Source organism: Plutella xylostella, chromosome 15 (genome assembly GCF_932276165.1).
Source record: "Plutella xylostella chromosome 15, ilPluXylo3.1, whole genome shotgun sequence".
Lineage (NCBI taxonomy): Eukaryota > Metazoa > Arthropoda > Insecta > Lepidoptera > Plutellidae > Plutella > Plutella xylostella.
The window spans coordinates 9,881,855-9,901,326 of NC_063995.1; the positions used below are offsets into that span (position 1 = coordinate 9,881,855).

General features: G+C 38.5%; 3 protein-coding genes and 1 long non-coding RNA gene across 4 annotated transcripts; 3 read left to right on the plus strand and 1 right to left on the minus strand.

Moving 5' to 3' along the window:
- Positions 1-912: 912 nt before the first annotated feature.
- On the plus strand, positions 913-7,996 carry LOC105398539 (protein O-mannosyl-transferase TMTC4). Its single transcript, XM_038108228.2, has 11 exons — positions 913-1,341; positions 1,571-1,943; positions 2,169-2,390; positions 2,583-2,788; positions 3,409-3,604; positions 4,076-4,278; positions 5,105-5,212; positions 5,741-5,882; positions 6,285-6,399; positions 6,687-6,875; positions 7,705-7,996. The coding sequence occupies exons 1-11, from the start codon at positions 1,115-1,117 to the stop codon at positions 7,833-7,835; spliced, it is 2,112 nt and encodes a 703-aa protein (XP_037964156.2). The 5' UTR covers positions 913-1,114; the 3' UTR covers positions 7,836-7,996.
- A 553-nt stretch (positions 7,997-8,549) lies between these two features.
- LOC105398488 lies at positions 8,550-12,197 on the plus strand. The gene is made up of 5 exons (XM_011570600.3): positions 8,550-8,746; positions 8,993-10,927; positions 11,162-11,322; positions 11,474-11,665; positions 11,874-12,197. Exons 1-5 carry the CDS (start codon positions 8,656-8,658, stop codon positions 12,126-12,128), a joined length of 2,634 nt encoding a protein of 877 aa, XP_011568902.3. The 5' UTR covers positions 8,550-8,655; the 3' UTR covers positions 12,129-12,197.
- A 140-nt stretch (positions 12,198-12,337) lies between these two features.
- On the plus strand, positions 12,338-12,913 carry LOC125489603. The gene is made up of 2 exons (XR_007267083.1): positions 12,338-12,555; positions 12,825-12,913. It is a non-coding gene; the product is annotated as an uncharacterized LOC125489603 (long non-coding RNA).
- A 102-nt stretch (positions 12,914-13,015) lies between these two features.
- On the minus strand, positions 13,016-18,996 carry LOC105398489. The gene is made up of 8 exons (XM_011570601.3): positions 18,763-18,996; positions 18,460-18,580; positions 17,612-18,365; positions 17,009-17,202; positions 15,935-16,044; positions 15,301-15,507; positions 14,700-14,926; positions 13,016-14,342 (listed from the first exon to the last, which is right to left on the minus strand). Exons 1-8 carry the CDS (start codon positions 18,880-18,882, stop codon positions 14,111-14,113), a joined length of 1,965 nt encoding a protein of 654 aa, XP_011568903.3. The 5' UTR covers positions 18,883-18,996; the 3' UTR covers positions 13,016-14,110.
- Positions 18,997-19,472: the final 476 nt, after the last annotated feature.

Here is a 19,472-nt window from a genome sequence, read left to right on the forward strand (position 1 = left end):
TAATATCATCTTTGATTGATTTCAAAGTCTGAAAAACTGCGTACCAAGAATCTCTTCATCATCATCATCAGCCTATAGCAGTCCACTGCTGGACGTAGACCTCTCCCAAAGCACGCCACTGGATGCGATCTTTAGCTTTCCGCATCCAATCATAACCATGAGCTCCGTTAGGTGTGTTTTGAACTTGCAATAATTCTTGACTGCCTCGACGTAGAGATACGGTTTAGGTATCATTGTTTAGCTTAACTCAAATACTTTTAAATAAATACATAAAAATACCATCAAAGGGGGGCGATTTTCAAAGTTATTCAAGTAAATATAAATTTTTGCTGTTTTTTTTTTGTGTCAAAACTGTTAGATTAGGTGCTTTTAACTTATTTTATGTAACTTTTTGGCAGTTGTGGATATTTTTATTGGATAGAGATGACTTTTTGCGGATAAAAGCATTTTATTTCAATGTCCGTAAGGCGTCTAAATCTCGAGATATGATTTTCTATGAATAAAAAGAAAAAAAAATGTTTCTAAACTTTAAAATGGCCGCCATTTCTAGAATATTGAGATTTGATTTGACCCCACATATGGGGGTTTTTTCTCGATGAAATTACTCGTAGAATCCTCCCTTAAAGTTTGTCGGGTTCTAAAAACAACATGTTGTATATATATATATTTGGATTGTGTACACGTAAATTTATTTTAAAATATCTGTAAAATAAAATGGCCAAATTTGCCGCCCCTCTAAATCTGCCGCCCTAGGCACTGGCCTTTTTGGCCTATTGGTAAATCCGCCACTGCAAGTCATCAAAAGGTCCGTTGCCGTTGGTTCCATCCACCATTTTCATCACATTTTCATATTGTTTCTTTATCTGTGTAGTGTAGGTACTTAATAGAAAGTGTACCACAACTGTCATGTCAGCTGTCAATGTCAATCTGTCAAGTAATTTAACTACAACTTCGAACTTCGTAGAATTTTAAAAACAAATCTATTTATTGTAATTTTTATCGATTTCTGTGATAAACTTACTTTACTGTGTGAACCAAGTGATCAAGTGTCGTTCAAATAACTTGTACCTTCAACAATTTTATGTATCCGTGCCCAATTTAATTATTTAACGTGATGTTCTTTTTCAAACTATTTGCGCTTTCTTTCGTATCGTTCCTTCCATATCTCCACTCATGTTTTTACTCAGAGTTTGTATTTGATGACGCTGAAGCTATAATTAAAAACAAAGATGTAACTTCAAACTCTCTCATTGATGTTTTCTATCATGACTTTTGGGGCAATAAAATTGCAAGTAATCTAAGCCATAAGTCCTACCGGCCTCTTACGACTTTATCCTTTAGGTAAGTACGGTAATATTATTTTATACTAATATTTATTTTATTATGCTTCACATACAAGCATAGTCAAATCATCTGGCCAGCTGATCGGCAATCTTAGGTCAGGTAGCAGGTAGTGGCTGGATGAGGAATACTATTATCATCTGCCCCTGCCCTGGCATCTGTGGAAAATAAGTAGAGGCAGATAATAGCCTATTATTATCTTGTTTCTAATCCAGCTGTTTTATTCTAGGTTGAATTACATCTTGAGTGGCTACGAGTTAAATCCTATACATTTCAAAGTAACCAATGTGTTATGCCACTGGGTTTGTTGCTTACTGGTGTGGTATTCATACAAGCTGATTCTGGGTGGTCTTCACTCTTACACGAAGGAGGCCCTGGATGTAGCGTGGCACGCATCAATACTATTTGCAGTCCATCCAATCCATGTGGAGGCTGTGAGTGGCATCGTTGGGAGAGCAGACATACTATGTGCAGTGACATTCTTCATTTCATTCATCCTGTACCACAATGCCATTAAAGAGGGGTCTTATTGGAAGCTGTTTGCGTCTATTATAATGGCAGCCGTGTCTATGCTGTTTAAGGAAACTGGGATAACTGTTTTGGTAATAATAATTTATGATTACTTATTTGTTAAGTGTAGTTATAGGAAGATAACAGAGTTATTGCTGAGAGCATGTAAATTCTTAAAATCCATAAATCTTGTTAATTTAAATCAATCTATATCTAAGCCTGAAAGTAAATCATAATTTCAAAATCGTGATTTTGCAACACATAAATATCAATAAATCTTAATATTTATGTCTAAAGCTTTTTGTGATTCATTTCAGGGATTCTGCATAGTATATGACATTGTGACCCAACCAAAAGTGACCAAAATAGACTACCACACGCCTCCTCATGATAAGTTTGCTACGGTGAAAAGACTCTTTATAGTTGTCCCTAGTATAGTTATCTTAATATACGGGAGATGGCTCATCATGGGAGGAACAAAGCCAGAGTTTAAAGCAGTCGACAATCCAGCCGCTTTTTGTGATTCTACGTTTAAAAGAGTAAGTAGCAAGCAGTGATTAATAAAAATATTATTTTAAATTATTACATAATAGGAATCCCTGAGATGTGCACATGAATATAATACCAAAAACTACTAAACTTTATCTGGAAAATCTATACTTACATATAGCGCACTACCACAAGTGTGCTATATGTAAAAATGAAATTATCACATTTCTTTTCTTTTTCAGCTTGCAACTTACAATTATATTCATTTTTTAAACATGTTACTGATGATATGGCCGGAATGGCTGTGCTTTGATTGGTCCATGGGATGTGTACCCACAATTAACAAGCAGTTTGATCCCAGAGTGATATTAATCTCATGCCTCCACCTGTATGCATTTCTAGTTGCAACTTGTTTATTTAACCAAAAAATATGTAAGAAGTCTAAAAAGTGAGTACAGAGTTTTATATACTTAACTTACTATAAACAATGACGACCGAATGGCGTAGTGGTTAGTGACCCTGACTACTGAGCCGAAGGTCCCGGGTTCGATTCCCGGCTGGGGCAGATATTTGTTTAAACACAGATATTTGTTCTCGGGTCTTGGGTGTTGATATTTATATTTAGTATCTATCTATCTATGTATTTGTGTAGATATATCAGCTGTCCGACACCCATAACACAGGTTCTACCTAGCTTGGGGTCGGATGGCCGTGTGTGAGATGTCCCCACATATTATTATTATTATTATATATTATTATTATTATTACATTTATAAAATAAAATCAAATAATTTTTTTTTTTAAATCCACTTCTTTATCTATGCTTCTCCTTATTCTAATTTTAAATTCCTCTGGCTGGTGGTTCTGTGTCGCTGCTAGTTATTCCCTTCTTACCGACAAGCAAAACAATAATCCACTACTTTGTCTATGCTTCTCCTCATTCTGTTTTTAAATTCAGGCTGGTGGTTCTGTCAGTGTCACTGCTAGTTATTCCGTTCTTGCCGGCCAGCAATTAACTTTACCACTGCTTTGTCTATGCTTTCCTCATTCTATTTTTAAATTCCGCAGGCTGGTGGTTCTGTCATTCTCTCTGCTGGTGATCCCCTTCTTGCCGGCCAGCAACATATTCTTCCCGGTGGGGTTCGTGGTGGCGGAGCGCGTGCTGTACCTGCCCTCGGCCGGGTTCTGTCTCATAGTCTTGCTGGGGCTCAACAAGCTCATGATCCGGGGAATGTTTACTTTCCAACCGGGCGAGCTTGCAAAGGTAAGAGAAATTTGATTTGAGCTTTTAAAAGCTTCCCATCGCTTTTAAAGGGTTTCATATGGGATTCCGGCATTAAATATACCTAGATCTCTCAGGGATAATGCAACTTTATAATGGTTAAATTAAAGAAGTGACTAGTCTATTGATTATAATTAATAATTAGCTATTGACTTTTCTAAAAAGAAACTTACTCTACTGCTACTTACGAGCTACCTAAATATGCAGAACACATAAATAAACAGCAATTCATCATGCATCTACACCACCAAGATTTACCGTCGCTTCTAACTAATTTGATTATGACGAACTAACTTTTAAAAGTTAGCTTCGCATCGCTTTCTAAAAGGCTTCCCATGGGAATTCCGGGATAAAAAATTTGCCTATATCACAAAGGGATAAGGAGATTAAGGAGCACCTATACCACCATTTACCGTCGCCACTGCTAACCAAACCCCCCCCCCCCTCTTTCAGTTCAAGCTGCTAGCCTTCCTGATCCTGATCTTCAGCTCGCGCGCGCTGGAGCGCTCGTACGGCTGGGTGAACGAGCACGCCCTGTTCCGTAGCGGGCTGGCCGTGTGCCCACTGAATGCTAAAGTACACTACAACGTGGCGAAGGTGGCTGACGCGAGGAATGAGACGGACGTCGCGCTAGCGGCGTATAGGCGCGCTATTGAGTAAGTTATATTTTGGGAGACAAAATTTTAAGTCTAGGTTTAGTGTCTAATCTCCATTTTAGAAATATCAATCCATATTAATTAATGACTTATATCGAGTTTCGACAATTAATCTACAGGTTTAATATTTTGGTGAAAATCGCCCTGTATTATGTATTTTTATATTAAAAACGAAGAGATATAGAGTGCCATGCATGTGTGTGAGTTTAAGATAAGATAAGATAAGATATTCTTTATTTGCACACAAAAATATGGACAACAATACAAAACTTTATCTAACACATATGTACAAATGGCGGTCTTATCGCTAAAAGCGATTTCTTCCAGACAACCTTTGGGTGGAAGGATATTTAGATGTAAAGGGTAAAGTGTAGCAGGAATAAAGAATCCTAACTAATATTATAAATGCGAAAGTAACTGTGTCTGTCTGTCTGTCTGTCTGTCTGTCTGTCTGTTACCTTTTCACGCCAAAACTACTGAACGGATTTGAATGAAATTTGGTATACATATGGTCTAGACCCTGGGAAAGAACATAGGCTACTTTTTATCCCGGAATTCCCACGGGAAAACTTTTTAAGGCGAAGCGAAGCGCGCGGGAACAGCTAGTATACCATAAATATTTAATATACCAAAACATACTACCTACAAAAGTTTACCTTATGAAAAGTATTGTTAGGTATGGCAATATTTGAAATCGATGTGAAAAACTATTGTAAAAATCCAATACAAACAGTAAAAAAAATATTATTTTGAGGTCTTATGTATATTTGTAACTTTTAAATTTTAGGTAGGTACTTTATGTAATAAAATAATTTACTTTTTACAGATTGTACCCAGAATATTATCAAGCTATGAATAATTTGGGAAATATGCTCAAACATCAAAACAAATACTCAGAAGCCGAAGAATATCTGCGAATGGCGCTTGAACACAAGTGAGTTACAGTTTGGGTAGCTCACTGATAAAAGTCTGTCTATTCAGGGTCTCATATAAAATTTTCAACTAACACCAAAAGCTTTCATAAATCGTGAAGGTGCTGAAATTGATTATTTTTCGTAACAATAGCCATCGCTGACCGTGGCCCATGTAACATAGACTCCTTTGTTCAATGTTAACACTAATCAATAGAAACCTATTAACCAAGATAATTAATAATACAATGGAAGGTAAATTTATGATATAGCTATAGTTAAATCGTGAGCAAGGTAAGTCCCGGATAAAAAGCAAAACTAGATGCCTCGTAAAACATAAATGATAAGCGCTAAATAGGTATATGTATTACGCTACGCTGAAGTCAAATATATTTTTAGTGGTAAAATAGGCAGTCTGTACTTTCTGTGGGTTGACTGGTAAAAAATGCTTTTAGCATTAAGTCCCCAGTTTACACTTATTTATATATTTTTGCAATGAAGAATTAAATTAAATAAATAAATAATTACACCCATGAACATTACTATTTCAGGCACGACTTCCCGCCAGCCTGGATGAACCTGGGCATAGTGCTGGCTCACCAGAAGCGCTACCAGGAGTCGCAGGACGCCTACATCACCGCCATCAAGTACCGACACAACTATCCCGACTGCTTCTACAATCTCGGCAATTTGGTGAGAGAATAATAAGTTTTTTTGTATTCTTTGTTTTGTTTCAGACTTGTTTCGACTTTGACATATTTCACATTCTGCATGAGTGTGAATCATTAATCTTCGCAAAGGTACGTGTGCTCCTCTGCCGTAAAGCCACCACCTTAGAAACCAATAATGTTTAAGTATTAAGGATGTATTATTTAGTTTGTTTCGACTCTGACATATTTCACATTCATATTGTTGTATGAGTGTGAAACATGAATCATAAATCTTGGCATAGTTTCTGTCCAAGGTGCGTGAGCTCTGAAACGATTTTCGTATAAGTACCTTAAAAGTATGTACGTTAAACGTACATAATGTACCTATTTGTCCTTGTAAATATCACGAGTTAAAATGTAATAATAATTATTACTTTTTGTTTAGTTTCTAGAAATGAACCAGACCGAGCCGGCCGTGGCGGCGTGGCGACAAGCCATCAAGCTGAAGCCCAAGCACACGCTCGCCTGGACCAATCTGCTGTCGCTACTCGACAACACAGGTTAGATATAACTTGGAATAACAATGAGGCAAACGTGTGTAATGTGTGCCAGATTTGGGTTGATAAGTACTTGACAAGCGACCACGAATAGGGGAACGTATCATGGGACGCCCTAAAGACTGCTATATTGAAGACCTTAGACAAGAAGCTGGATGTGGTAAAACATAGAAGGCTGTTAGAAAGAATGATTTATAAGTACCGTTAATTATCTTAGATATGACGAATTTACACCAACAAAATCCGTAAAAAAAAATTAGCTTCACTATCCACCTACCTCAAATTCGCAGGGCAACTAGAACGCGCCCTGCAGTTGGCGCCCGAAGCATTGGCCCAACTGCCGCAGTCCGCGCCCGTGCACTTCGCGGTCGCCAACGTGTACGGCAAGCTCGGCCGCTTCGAGGACGCCGAGGCGCACTTCGAGCGAGCGCTCACCCTGTTCGGCAAACACGCGCAAGCTATACACTACACTAATCTTGGTGAGACACTTTTTACATCTATGTAAAACTGGACTTGTTATTACAGTCCTATGGTACCCTAGAGGTGCAGAGGGTCTTCACTAACGTTCGCCACTTTAGACGCTGAAATTAAATTATAGGTTAAAGTAAGTTTGATAACAAAGAGGCACACAACACTAAGATTAAACGTTATAACACGGGTGGTAAAAGAACCCGAAGGCCCTATATGGGTATACGCGATCACTTTGGTCTTTTATGAAATCTATGGAACTAACTTCACAAAATGTAGTTTTGTTTTCATACTACCCCCATTATTTTATTATTATTTTTTGTAGGTTTCTTTTCTTTGAACGAAGGCTAAGGGCATTATCCCATACTGCCTGGCCTTATGGTGTTTTTTACCTAGTTTACCACATTGATGGACACTAGATTAACGGTGAAACTCATAAAAACGCACAACATTTTTGTATGGGAGTTGAGTGATGGTTTGCTGGTGCACATGCCGGCACACTGCCTAGACGCAGTAAAGAAAACACGACGTCGGTGACCGTTGTGTGCGTGTGAGTTCACACTTTTTTTTGTATGAAAACTTATTGCTGTGTGAAAAAAAGGTAGGTACTCTGGGTGCACATATAACTTTGAAATCCTGCCAAATAAAGCACAACAAAATGGTCTTCATACAAACTCTAGGTAAAACAGGACTGCATTGACCGTTGTTGAAATAATTAGAAAAAGAGTGGGGACTGCAGTCGACATTGTGATTTTTTTCTAAAAGTGTGGAGGACGTCAAATGCAGTCAGTGTCCGTCAGTAACACTAACCTACTGAGTTAAAATTATATCTTTTTTCAGGTGTGCTGTATCATCGATGGAAAAAATATCACCTAGCAGAAGAACTGTATTTATATGCTTTAAAATTAGATCCTATGTTTAAAAGTGCTAAGACTAATTTAGGATTATTACGGAAAAACAATCTCATTTAAGACTTATAAGACTTTTTAAACAATTCAGAAGTTATTAGGTAGTATTGTTGTGGTTGTGATTTGTTTCTTATTTTGTTATTAGGTTTGATACCTATTATTACTAAGTAAATATTAGATCTTCTTGTTTAAGTGAATAAACTACTATTTATCATTCAATCGGTGCACTTATTTTTTTGTGAACTTCCTATAGCTTGAAATAAACGCTATTATTAGATTAAATTGTCGAAAACCATGCTCGCTAGTGGTGGAGAATGACAGGGTGTGATATACTAGAAGAACGATGAAATAACCCCCTAGCTACAAGAAGACCACTAAAAGGCAAAATACCTGGATATACCTGGAAATGCTATATGTTCCAGAATTTTCATAGCAAAGGAAGGTATTTCCACCAAAGTAAAAAAAAATCCACTAAAGTCTTTTCTTCCAGTGAAGAATATAGTGGGACAGCCCAGTCGTTGGGCACCCTTAATGGATAGTGGTGATCTAGGTACCCGTACTGCGATGCGATAGAATTATAATTATTATTTACTCTTTATGGCGGAGATTTGTACCTATGTAAAGTCCACGTAAAATCGTAAACCGAGTCCGTTGTAAGAAAAGAGGATACCTATTTCCCAGAATAATGGTTTTATCGCACTAATGATTTTGTTACGCAACACGGTTTATTAGTCTGGTTTTCATTCAAGGTCAAGGCCGCAACAAAATGTATGTCAGCTGTCAGTGTCAAAGTGACAGTACGAAATTTCTTGAATTTGCGACGAAAAAATACGCGAAAACCGGTGAATCTCAATAATAAATTGTGCAGTATTATAAATTAAATATGAATTTCACTCCTGAATTGTCAGCATTTCAGGGAGTCATAATATCAGCAGACAATGTGAATCAATTTTCGAAAATAACAGCTAGAGGCGGTAAGTAATGTTTTCCCCATTACCTACCAACATATTTTTCTCAATTATTTATTACTATGGTAAAAGTAAGTTTAGTGTTTAAGAATAGGGTAAAACAATCAACATTGGCTTATAATGGTTTACCAACATACCTAGTGATACTATTAAAATCACATAGAAATTCTCTTTTTTAACTTATTACTTACAGAATTATCTCTGATATAAAATGAAAGAACAGATGTCCATTATTTAATGTTCAATTTACAGGTAACGAAGAAACAATTCTTACTATAGTAAGCAGCTTGTACACATTCTTACATGAAAAACAATACCTCTCCAATGATGGTGTCACAGAAAAGGCTAAATCTGAACTACGCAAGTTTACCTTCTACTTATTGTTAAATGCAGACTTCTCAATCCTCGAGGAACTGGTGGAGATGCCTGGAATAGACATGGTCATCTGGACCGTGCCCACCATCACCAAATGCCTCATCTGTGAGATGATATGGGGTCTCAATATGGAACCCTTCTTGTATGAAGTCATTTCATTTTGTCAGTCTTCAATGGCATTGCAAGTAGTGCAACCCTTTATCGATAGTTTAAAGTATAGCCCATTAGAAACAAGTCTTGCGAAAATAAAGCTGCTTTCGGCGGCCTGCTACAGACACATTAGCAGAATGAACTTTTTCACCTACGACAATAGCTTCTTGTTCCCCACCCTGACAGAGTTCTATGAAACACTACTCAGATGTATAACATATTTTGTGACACCACCACGCCCAGAAAGGATTGAGAGACTTCCTGATGATGAAAAATACAAGTACATGGGAAACAACTTGATCACAGTAATAAAGCTAATCCTAGAATGCTTTACACTGTACACTTCTTTAGAAAAGTTTGAAACTGAAGGCTTTGAAGACATGTATTTATGCACAATCAAACCTGAAAGTATTCAGAACAGGGGAGGAGCATACCGGCCTTGTGACTTACCTGAAGGCTCAGTTTTTCAGTGTGTGCAGAAGTGCAACTCAGCTTTAGTAGACAAATGTATGGCGGTGGTGATGGAAGTCAGCGTTGATGTCTTCTGCGCTTGGAGTGAGTTTGAGGAAAATGGAAAAACAATGCAACAATCTGTGGGGGAGATGTGCTACTTGTTGCTCTCTAAACTGACAAAAATTAGTGCTTTCTCAGATCATCCTATAAAAAATATGCTTCCTCAAATCTCATGTAAGCCAGTTGATATACATGACATCATTAAAGTTGCAGACACTGAAACCATTATTGAAAATGTCAGCAAAGGATTAGAACACAAAGTATTATGGCTGCAAGCTCTGATAGAAAAAGATGAACTATGCCAAAATATGCAGTCAATAGCATGCCTCACCGCAAACATAGACTTCCTGAAAGGTGATCAATGTGCACAGCTCATGAAGAAAATTATTCATTATGTAGAAGAAAACAGTGCTGCAGATGAATCAGTCAAACTCCTAGCCATAAACATTTTCAGTAAATGCAACCACTCATCAAAGGAAATGGTGCTGGAAGAGCATTTCAAGAACAATGTGTTGAACAATTCACTTGAGACCTCACAGCTAAACGACATGCAGACTGAAATTTTCAACAAGCTAGTGGCCACACCTGATGCCGATATCACACATGTTCTATCAGTATTCATCCAAAACCCATACCTCACTTACACAAAAATCTTAAACACTGCAATAGAGAACAACAAACAATGTGACATCATGCTGCGTGTCATGTCCATGTTGAGCAAATACACAAACCACTACTACAAAACTGACACCGAAGCCTGCCTAGTAAAAAGCATAGAAAAATACCCTCTAACCAGCCTTGAATCAGACAAACAGAGGAGTAGCTTTGTTCACTTCATAGTGGAGCTGAGGAGGGCTGAAATATTAACGGCTGCAAAGCTGCTTCTGCTAGTCATAATGCCGAGCCTCCACCGGGCTATAGTGCAGAAGGACTGCGGGACGGTCAGCGTGCAGGTGCGGCTGCTCTCCGGTGCGTACAGCCTGGACGAGCTGCTGCAGTACCGCGCGCCGGTGCTGGCCATGCTGGCGCAGGTACTGGAGGCCGTGCGCTGGACTCTGCCCACCTTCACCGGAGACGCTCCCACAGCGCTCGAAGAATCTCTGCAACTGCAAATGAAGCTGTTTAAAGCTTACAATGGCGTCGTTCCAGGTAGACTTATAAACATTTTGTAATGATATAATGCACGCAGATAAAAATGGTGGTTACGTATTAAGTATATTATGTATAGGGCTTAACAGCATGTGTCCCTCCGCCATTTTCGTATTGCTTTATCTACAGGCGTTACAGTATTTTTGTGTATCTTTACATGAATTACGATAAACTACCTACTTTTATTTTTTAGATACTTCAAATGTAAACTAACAAATGTTATTATATTTTCAGCCAAAGACATGCACTGGCTGAAAAGCAAGCTCGTGAGATTAGGGCCAATGAATATGTACTACTACAGAGACATCTGGAACCCTCCCGGCGATAATTACATAGAAATAATCAGCGGCAAGAAAGAGATGTCTAATGATGAACTAGTCGTGTTGTTGGCAAAGGTAAATAAATTTTACTAGTAGATGGTAAAATACACAGTATACGAGTTTCACATTATACAATAGAACACACATACACGGCCCTTTCCAATCCAGCAATTAAACTTATTACCTAGTTATGTATATCACAGATTTTTCTAAATATCAATTCCAGGTGCTCTGCTCAGCCAGCCCCACCGAATGGTCGGAGGTGTGGGACAGCCTGCGCTGCCGCGGCGAGACAGAGACGCTAGACATCCTGTATAACGCCTTCTCCCTCATCACGGTGGCCGAGAGTGAGAACCGCACCGACAGCACCCGCGCCTGTATGCTGTACTGCTTGAGGAACTTGGCGCTCGTTACTAAGGTAGATATAAATTTGTGAGTTTCCTTGTCCGCGCCGCTAGATGGCAGTATTGCAATGTTTGTGGAAGGGTTTTGTTTTTTTTTAATAACGCTTATCTGCGCTTATCAGAAAGCAGTTTAGGCGAGATCCATAGGAGAGTCTGCATTTATAAGTTGAAGTTTCTAAAATCAGCCTAGTATCTGAGAATAACAAGATTCATTCATTTCAGGACAAAGTTTCAACCGTGCCACTATCAGACAGTCAAGTTTCAAACTTACTGGACAAAGCAGTAACTATAATGAACATCCAAAAAGACGTCGATGTCGAAGATGTGTCCACCGCCATATTGCCCCTTCTCTCTTACATAGCGGAAAAGAAAAGGACAGAATACACCGTCGATACACACAACATAGCCAGAAGAATAAAGTATGAGAGCTTCGCCATATTAGTAAGACAAATATTTACTAATGCGAATAATTGTTAAGTATAACTGTGATTAAATTAACTATTGTAATTAGATGAAAATGTTCCTTTAATAAATGTTTACTATCGTAATAAAGACTAGTTTCAATACGAAATTCTAAGCATTAACCGTTTAAGAAAGTTTTTGTTCTGAGAGAGTCAAATACCTGATGCCCAGAATAATAGCAGCAGTCAAGAACAATTTATCTATGGAAGAAGGATTTCCGCTTCCAGAGACCTCACTGTCACTTTCTTCAACAAATTCTTGCTTTTACTGACCAATGTTTTGATAATTTTACCGAGTTTTATACAAAATGTTCCTGTGTGGTTGTGAAGAGAAGCCGGAACCGGATCCACAGGGCTCAGAAGAGGCGCCCACGACTTTGCTGGTGGGCACGGCGGTGGGGACTGGGCTGTTGTTTGTTGCTCTCATGTACCTGGCTTATACGGTTTGTATTATTATTATTACTACTACATATGGGTGGAGTAGATAGAAACTGAGTTTTGCTCATTAAAAGAGGACTGTATCGAGCGAAAGCCGTTGGCTGATTAATGTATCTTAAATCCTGGAAATATAAAATAGGCGAGTAGCTGATATTGGATGGTATAGATCGGAACATAGTAGGCTCATTAAGAGAGCCTTATCACCAGCAGTTACAATGAAACAATACAAGACTCCAATAAGCTGTAGGTTTTTAAAAAATGTTGAAATTTTCAGGCAGTAAAAGCCAAAATGAGTCGGCGTCAGAGAAACTATGAAGCACCAAGTTGGACACTGCCTCGGCGAAGGAACTTCACGTGAACTGAGAAAAAAACACAAAATGTAATATTTCATCAAAAATATATTCGAGTATAATGAAAAACTTAGTATAACATTTTATGAGTAGGTATATATGAGCACCGCTCCCACTGCTGTTCGACGTAATTTAGATGATTTAAAAATAATGTGCTGATACATTTTGAAATTGGTAAATAGTTTCCTCCATCTGACATATCACTCAGAAGTATTATTCAACTGGTAGGGATAGCTAGGTTCCTGCGGCGTGTATACAAATAAAAACGTTATAGGTAGTTATAGCATAGCATTCATATCGCGCAGCCTCGACAGCAAACGCGATAAAATATTTTGTCACAGCTAGTCTTACGCGCTAAAAAAAGCAAGTGGCTCTCGTGCAGTGCTCGTATCTACTCCGTCATGGCGTTAAAATTATCTAAACATTCCGAATAATAACAACATAAAATTCTCAAGTAACATTGAAACATTTTTGTCTTATTTAATTTGCTTAAGGTTAAACCTACTTAATAATAAATTGATTAATGAGCAACAGCTTTAAAATATTTATCATAAAATCTATGTAATGAATATCATAAGATCTATCTATGTAAGTATAAAAATTGCAGTCTTATAATAAATTTCATAATGTACTAAAAATATATGGCATTTGTTAGATACGTTATTAAATACATTGATTATTTACTTCAATAACTAAACCTACAGTTAGCTGCACAAAGACATGGAATGATATAGGAACGTTCATTGATCTAACATTTAGTCCTGGAAAAAACAATAATAATAATGATGTATTCGTATAACTATATCCATATTTTAATATAATAACTCTCTACTAAGCCTAAACGAAAATATGTGAAATCACCGCTATGACTGGCCATACCAAAATACCTAAAACTAATGGAAGTGCTAAGGAGTAACACAACTCGTAATTTCAGCAAAACTACAACCACCACCACACTGAAACAAGAATCCGCGCCACCACTGAAGTATTACGGCAATATCATATGACTTTTATATTACTAGATAACGATATTGCCGTAAAGCTGCGTACAGACCGGCCAAACGAACGGGTTTCGCTGACCTTCGTTGCTGCAATCTGCCCTGTATTATGTATGATAAATATCCACCGTTGGCCGTTCGTTGGGCCGGTCTGTACGCAGCTTAAGACTTCAGTGGTGACGCGGCGCGTTTAAATATCCCGTCGTACGCCTTTAAAAGGTCTTATTCAAACAATCAATGGCCCCAGTAAACCCGTGTTTCTTGAGCTCTTGCAGCACATACTTCTGTTCGTCGTCGACCCGGCCTCTGTTGAGCAGGTAGACCAGGATATATTGGTAGGGGAACACGGGCACGTCGTGGCGAGCGAAGAAGCGCAGTTTGACTCGTTCGATGACCTTCATGTCCACGAAGCAGTAGTCGGCGGTGCAGCAGCTGCCCGGGGTTCTGGGGGAGAAACAACGGAATTATTTAAGTTTACAAGTGAAAAACAAGTTTAAATTTAATGTCTAACACGGCTAACTAGAAAAAAAAACAAAACCTAAGGTATGGCCTACATTACAAAATTATTTGCCTTGCAAGGGGTACGCAGAGAGTGCACCCTCTTATATGGTATGTTAGTGCCAGTGGGAGCCAATCGGTTGGCTCTTTTCCGAGCACCGAAAAGCATAATCTGTTTTTACACCAAAAACTACTCTAGCTGAAAATTTCACCTTTGACGGCATAATTGAAAATGCCGGAGAAATCGTTGGACACACAGAGTGCCCTTATCCCCTTTTATGGGTCAATAAAATTACTGCTTACCTCGGATCATAAGTAAGCGGCTTCGCCTTCAACGTCTTGAAGATCATCTGGTAGTACTGTCTGTACTTCTTCTTCATGATGAGCACGATCTGCTTGCCCTCGAAGGGGAACTTGGCGTTGAGAGCCTGCAGCTCCAAGTGCCAGTACACGGCTGCCTTAGCGACCTCTACGCTCGTGTTGTCGAGCTCGAGGACTTTCGGGTGCTTCTTCCATTCGTAGAGGTTCTCCTGTGAATGATTACAAATATTGTGTGTTAAAGGTTAGGGTAACCGACACTTATTCCAATATAGTCAGCTCGTGAAGTCGTTAAATCTGTCTAACGACTTCAGGACTTTTTAAATTATCGATTTAGCACAAGTCTTATTTATGAAATGTTATCGAAATAAGACATCGATTGAAAGACGCTGATTATTTAAATGTGAATGATACTTGAATATAAACTAGTAGGTATACATTACATACTAAGTATCGGTTGTTATTCGTCGTGGACAAGATTTTGAAGGATCGGAATTCCGAGTCGCCATAACGGCCTAAGTAATGCAAATTAATCGGATGCGCAAGTAGAAAAAAGTACCGTAAAATCTTAGATAAAACCACTTACCCTCATAAACCGCTTAGCGCGGAAGCTGTCATACACAAAGTTGACGTGCAGCAGCCACTTCCCCGTGGCCAGCGCGCACACCATCATGCCGGTGTACGTGTCGTTCGGCAGCACAGAGATGAAGTGAGTCGCGAGCATCTCCATCTTGGTGTTCTCGGCGATGACCCCGCCGAGCTCCTTGATCATGACGGTCAGCCGGTCGCGGTCCTGCAGGGTGGGTGGTGGGATAGTGTTGTTGGTTATGGTGGAGGAAGTTTTAGGTTGCTATAAGATAGTTTTTGGGAAATTTTATGAAACGAGAGACGGCACAACGTAAGTAAGTGTTAAACATTATAAGCTGTATGTGCAATGCCTGAAGGTATAAAAAAGCGGCAGTAGACAACGTAAAACTTATATGTAGATACACTTGTACTTTTAATATTCGGTTGGGCATGAGAGTAGAAGCAGAGTTATTACCTACTTTTTTTTAAATGTCATGTAGGTACCTTTTAGTATTATATGAGTGCAGCCATTCCAAATTAACATAATATGTGTATGCATCTTAACCATGATCTCAAATGCATTATGTCCAACACTAAACAACTTTCTTTTCGAAGGTGAGAGAAAGAAAGAGCACACTAGTTAATCAACTCACATGTACAAACTCGGATATCATGAAGACTTTCTTGTCGCAGGCGCAGATCAGGTTCTGCTTCATCTTCCACGACTCCTCCGAGGTGCCGCTCGGCGACGTGTAGTCACTATCTGTTAACGAAATAAATACCTATTCTGAAAATTCATCACATTTTAATGTCTACCTAATTTATGTGAAATATTTAGATAGTTCTATTTATTAGCAGTTATATTTTTGCCCCACTTGCTCTGGAGACCACGGGTGTGTGGGGAGTACAGGGCAAGGCCTTTGTAAAGGAAATAGGACGCCGCTTGAGGAACCGTGGTCTTGACTTCCGCTCTGGGGCATATCTCATGCAGAGGATCTCCTTGGCGATTCAGCGTGGAAACGCTGCAAGCGTCTTGGGGACTTTTGGGTCGGATATGGCCCGAGTCGGATTGGTAGTGTAGGAATGACATGAAAAAATGACATTTATTTATATTTTTAAATTATTTAGACCATTGTTTTAATTATTTTTGTGACTTAGATTAATATTAATGTTTATGTTTTGTGTTTTGACTTATTTTTCGTAGTTTTAATTTGATTTTATTTAATTTGTATTATTATCTTAATTTTGCATGAATAAATGATATTACATGGAATTTAATTATTACTTAAGTTCTTTATATATACTTAGCTGTTTTTGAAAGTAACTGTATTTTTTTTTTCTTTTTTTTTGCTGTGTGTCAAATAAATGATTTCTATTCAGTTCTATTCTATTCTGAGAGGGGGCGAAGTTCCCGTACGTGGCTCTCTCGAGTGGAAAATTTCGTTTCAGCTCAGTCAGCCTAGCTCCGAGTAAACTGAAGTAGCAAGCCTGGGTGTTGCAATAGCTGAGATAGGCGCTCAGGTATATGTATTTAGATAGTTATCCTTTTCTTTTTAGCATGTCTGTGACAAACACTAATATAGGTTTTATTTAATTAACTGAATAAGGGAAGCTTTAACATTTTGCGACACGAAGTCGCGATATCGCTCTTGAAAACAATAGATTTTTATTGTGTTTACCCAGGTTTCAAGTTAATTACACTGAGCAGGGTTGATCCACCCACTTACCAGAAACAATTTCTGGCAGGCTTGCTTTTATTTTAGATGTCACTTGCAGCTTTCCCTTCAGCGGACTGTGAGTGACCTTCTTAACATTCTGCACATGCTTCTTGAAATGGAAGTAGTTGGAGGTCTTCTGTTTGCCATCTTCTATCAGCCTGCGGAAGCTGACCCGTTTTGGCGTGCTCTGGCGGCTGAACGATCTGTGGAATTAGGTCATTAAAATAAGTTAAAAGTGGTTTCCTTGATGATTAGTTATCATCTAACTGCTGGACAAAGACCTCCTTGTCTTAAGCATGGATGAAATGTGATATAAAATAAAAGTGTATTTTACTTTAGTTTTTTCTTTAGAAAAAATATTTTTCTAAATTATTCGGAATAGATTAAAAAATATCAAATTTTGCATCCATGTCGTTATAAATCAGTGGCAATAATATGTGGAAAGCTGGAAGAATTTTAGTCAAAAGCTGGAAATATTAGTTGCATTGAAAGCAGCATGAAGTAGAGTCCTCAGCAAATGAACAGACTGAGTAAATGACTTCTATTATTTGTTGCACAGTTCTCCAAGCTGCAGTGTTGCACCCGCATGCTAACAACCAATTCATAACTCACTCATTCCCCAATTTAGAAAAGAAAGACTTAAACGGACTTGACGTGGGAGTATCCTCCACCTTCTTGCATTCAATCTCCTGATAAATGTCCTCCACTGACCATCCAATCTGTCGCCGCACCGGCTTGGGCACCCTGGTCTTCTCAACCAACGGAACACTGTCCACACAATCAAAACTGGAGTCTGGTGTGCTCAAGAAATGATTCATCCTCAAATGTTGGAAGTATGCATATTTGTCAGTGAAGATCTCATGGCACGCTGGACACACAAAGTGGTGCAGCTTCACATTAGCTGTGCACTTGTTCAGGTGGGTGACATACAAGTCATAGTCTGTCAACTTTTCATCGCAGAGTACACAGGACACAGTGGGTGGTGGTGGGGTCTTGTAGATGGAAGTGTTGAGTTGTGTGGGGGAATCAGGTGTGGTCTCTGCATCAGTGGCCACGAGTGTCTCTGTGCTGCTGGAGTACTGGTGCTGGTCGTGCTCGATGGTGCAGGTCACATGGCATTTGTGAGCCCCATAGTGATTGTAGGCTTCATTACAATGCACACACTTTATGGAGTCAACATCACTGTCAGTGTCATCGCTTGTCTCTAGAACTTTATCTGAGGCGCTGTGGTACTCACCACTCACATTGCCATCTTTAACACAGTTTTCACCATTTTCCTCTATGGAGCCGTAGTCAGTGTGGACGTGGAAATCTTTGTTCAGAAGCATGTCAAAGTCTGGTGCTGTGTGTGGGTTGGCCTGGATATCTGGATGTACAGTATATTGCAGTTAATTCATGAAGTTTTAAAAAGAAACTTAAATATTATTTCTACAATACATAGTAAGCTTAAAGATACAAACCTGATGACTTCCTTAGCAGATGATCAATTCTCTCAACTTGTAACTTGAATATGTAAGCTGTGCTCAAGTTCTCAATACACGACGAGCACACACGGTCTGGGAGGCCGTCTCCTTCATATATCTGCAGCAAGAACACATTCTTAGACAGTGGTTATAAATCCATCTAGGATAGACTGAATAACTTTTTTCTTAGCAACATGATCTTCTTAATCGTATAAAGTTAACTAGAAACAATGAATTTGAGCACAATTTCGAATTTAAGCACGGTTTAAGTTAATAACACTGTAAATAAGAAAAACTCACTTCAATGTTAGCGAAAGACATAACCATATCAGACAATTTTATGGACTCATCCTGTTCAAACACTGAGCAAAAATCACCAAGCTTCAGACATAGCCTACATTTAAAAAATGGTTTTTCCATTATTAATTATTTACTTTAACTTTCCTATTAGTAAATATAAGCAATTTAAGAAATATCAACAAAAACCGTTAAATTTTGCTCTACTCTGCTTTGACCTTTTGACAGTTATTTATATAGAGTTGTAAAGTGACATTGACAGATATGTAATTATTGCTAGTGCCAAAAAATATAAGTAAAGGAACGGGTCTTTTTTAATCATACCAACATATATTGAAGATAGAAACGTAAATTGTGGCGAAAGCGGAAGCTCTACTTGTTTACAGCGCGGGAAAGGGAAGGAAGAATGAGCAGGATGATGATGAAGATGACAAGGCTGCAACATGCAATCATGTTCTGGCTACAAACAATAAGCTACCTAGGACCTTGCTATTTCAAAAAATATGTCACTATTATCCAAGTTCAAGAGACTAAGGACTTTTTATCCCGCAATCCATCGGGGAATCTATCTGTTACGCCAAATTTTATTTATCACGTACGGGATTCCGAAGGTGAAATACAAAAAAATAAAGAAAGTGACAGAATAGCCCCTATCAGTCTGTAATTTAAGACCCGGGACCTTCACTTCGGCACAACATTACAACTAATATAAA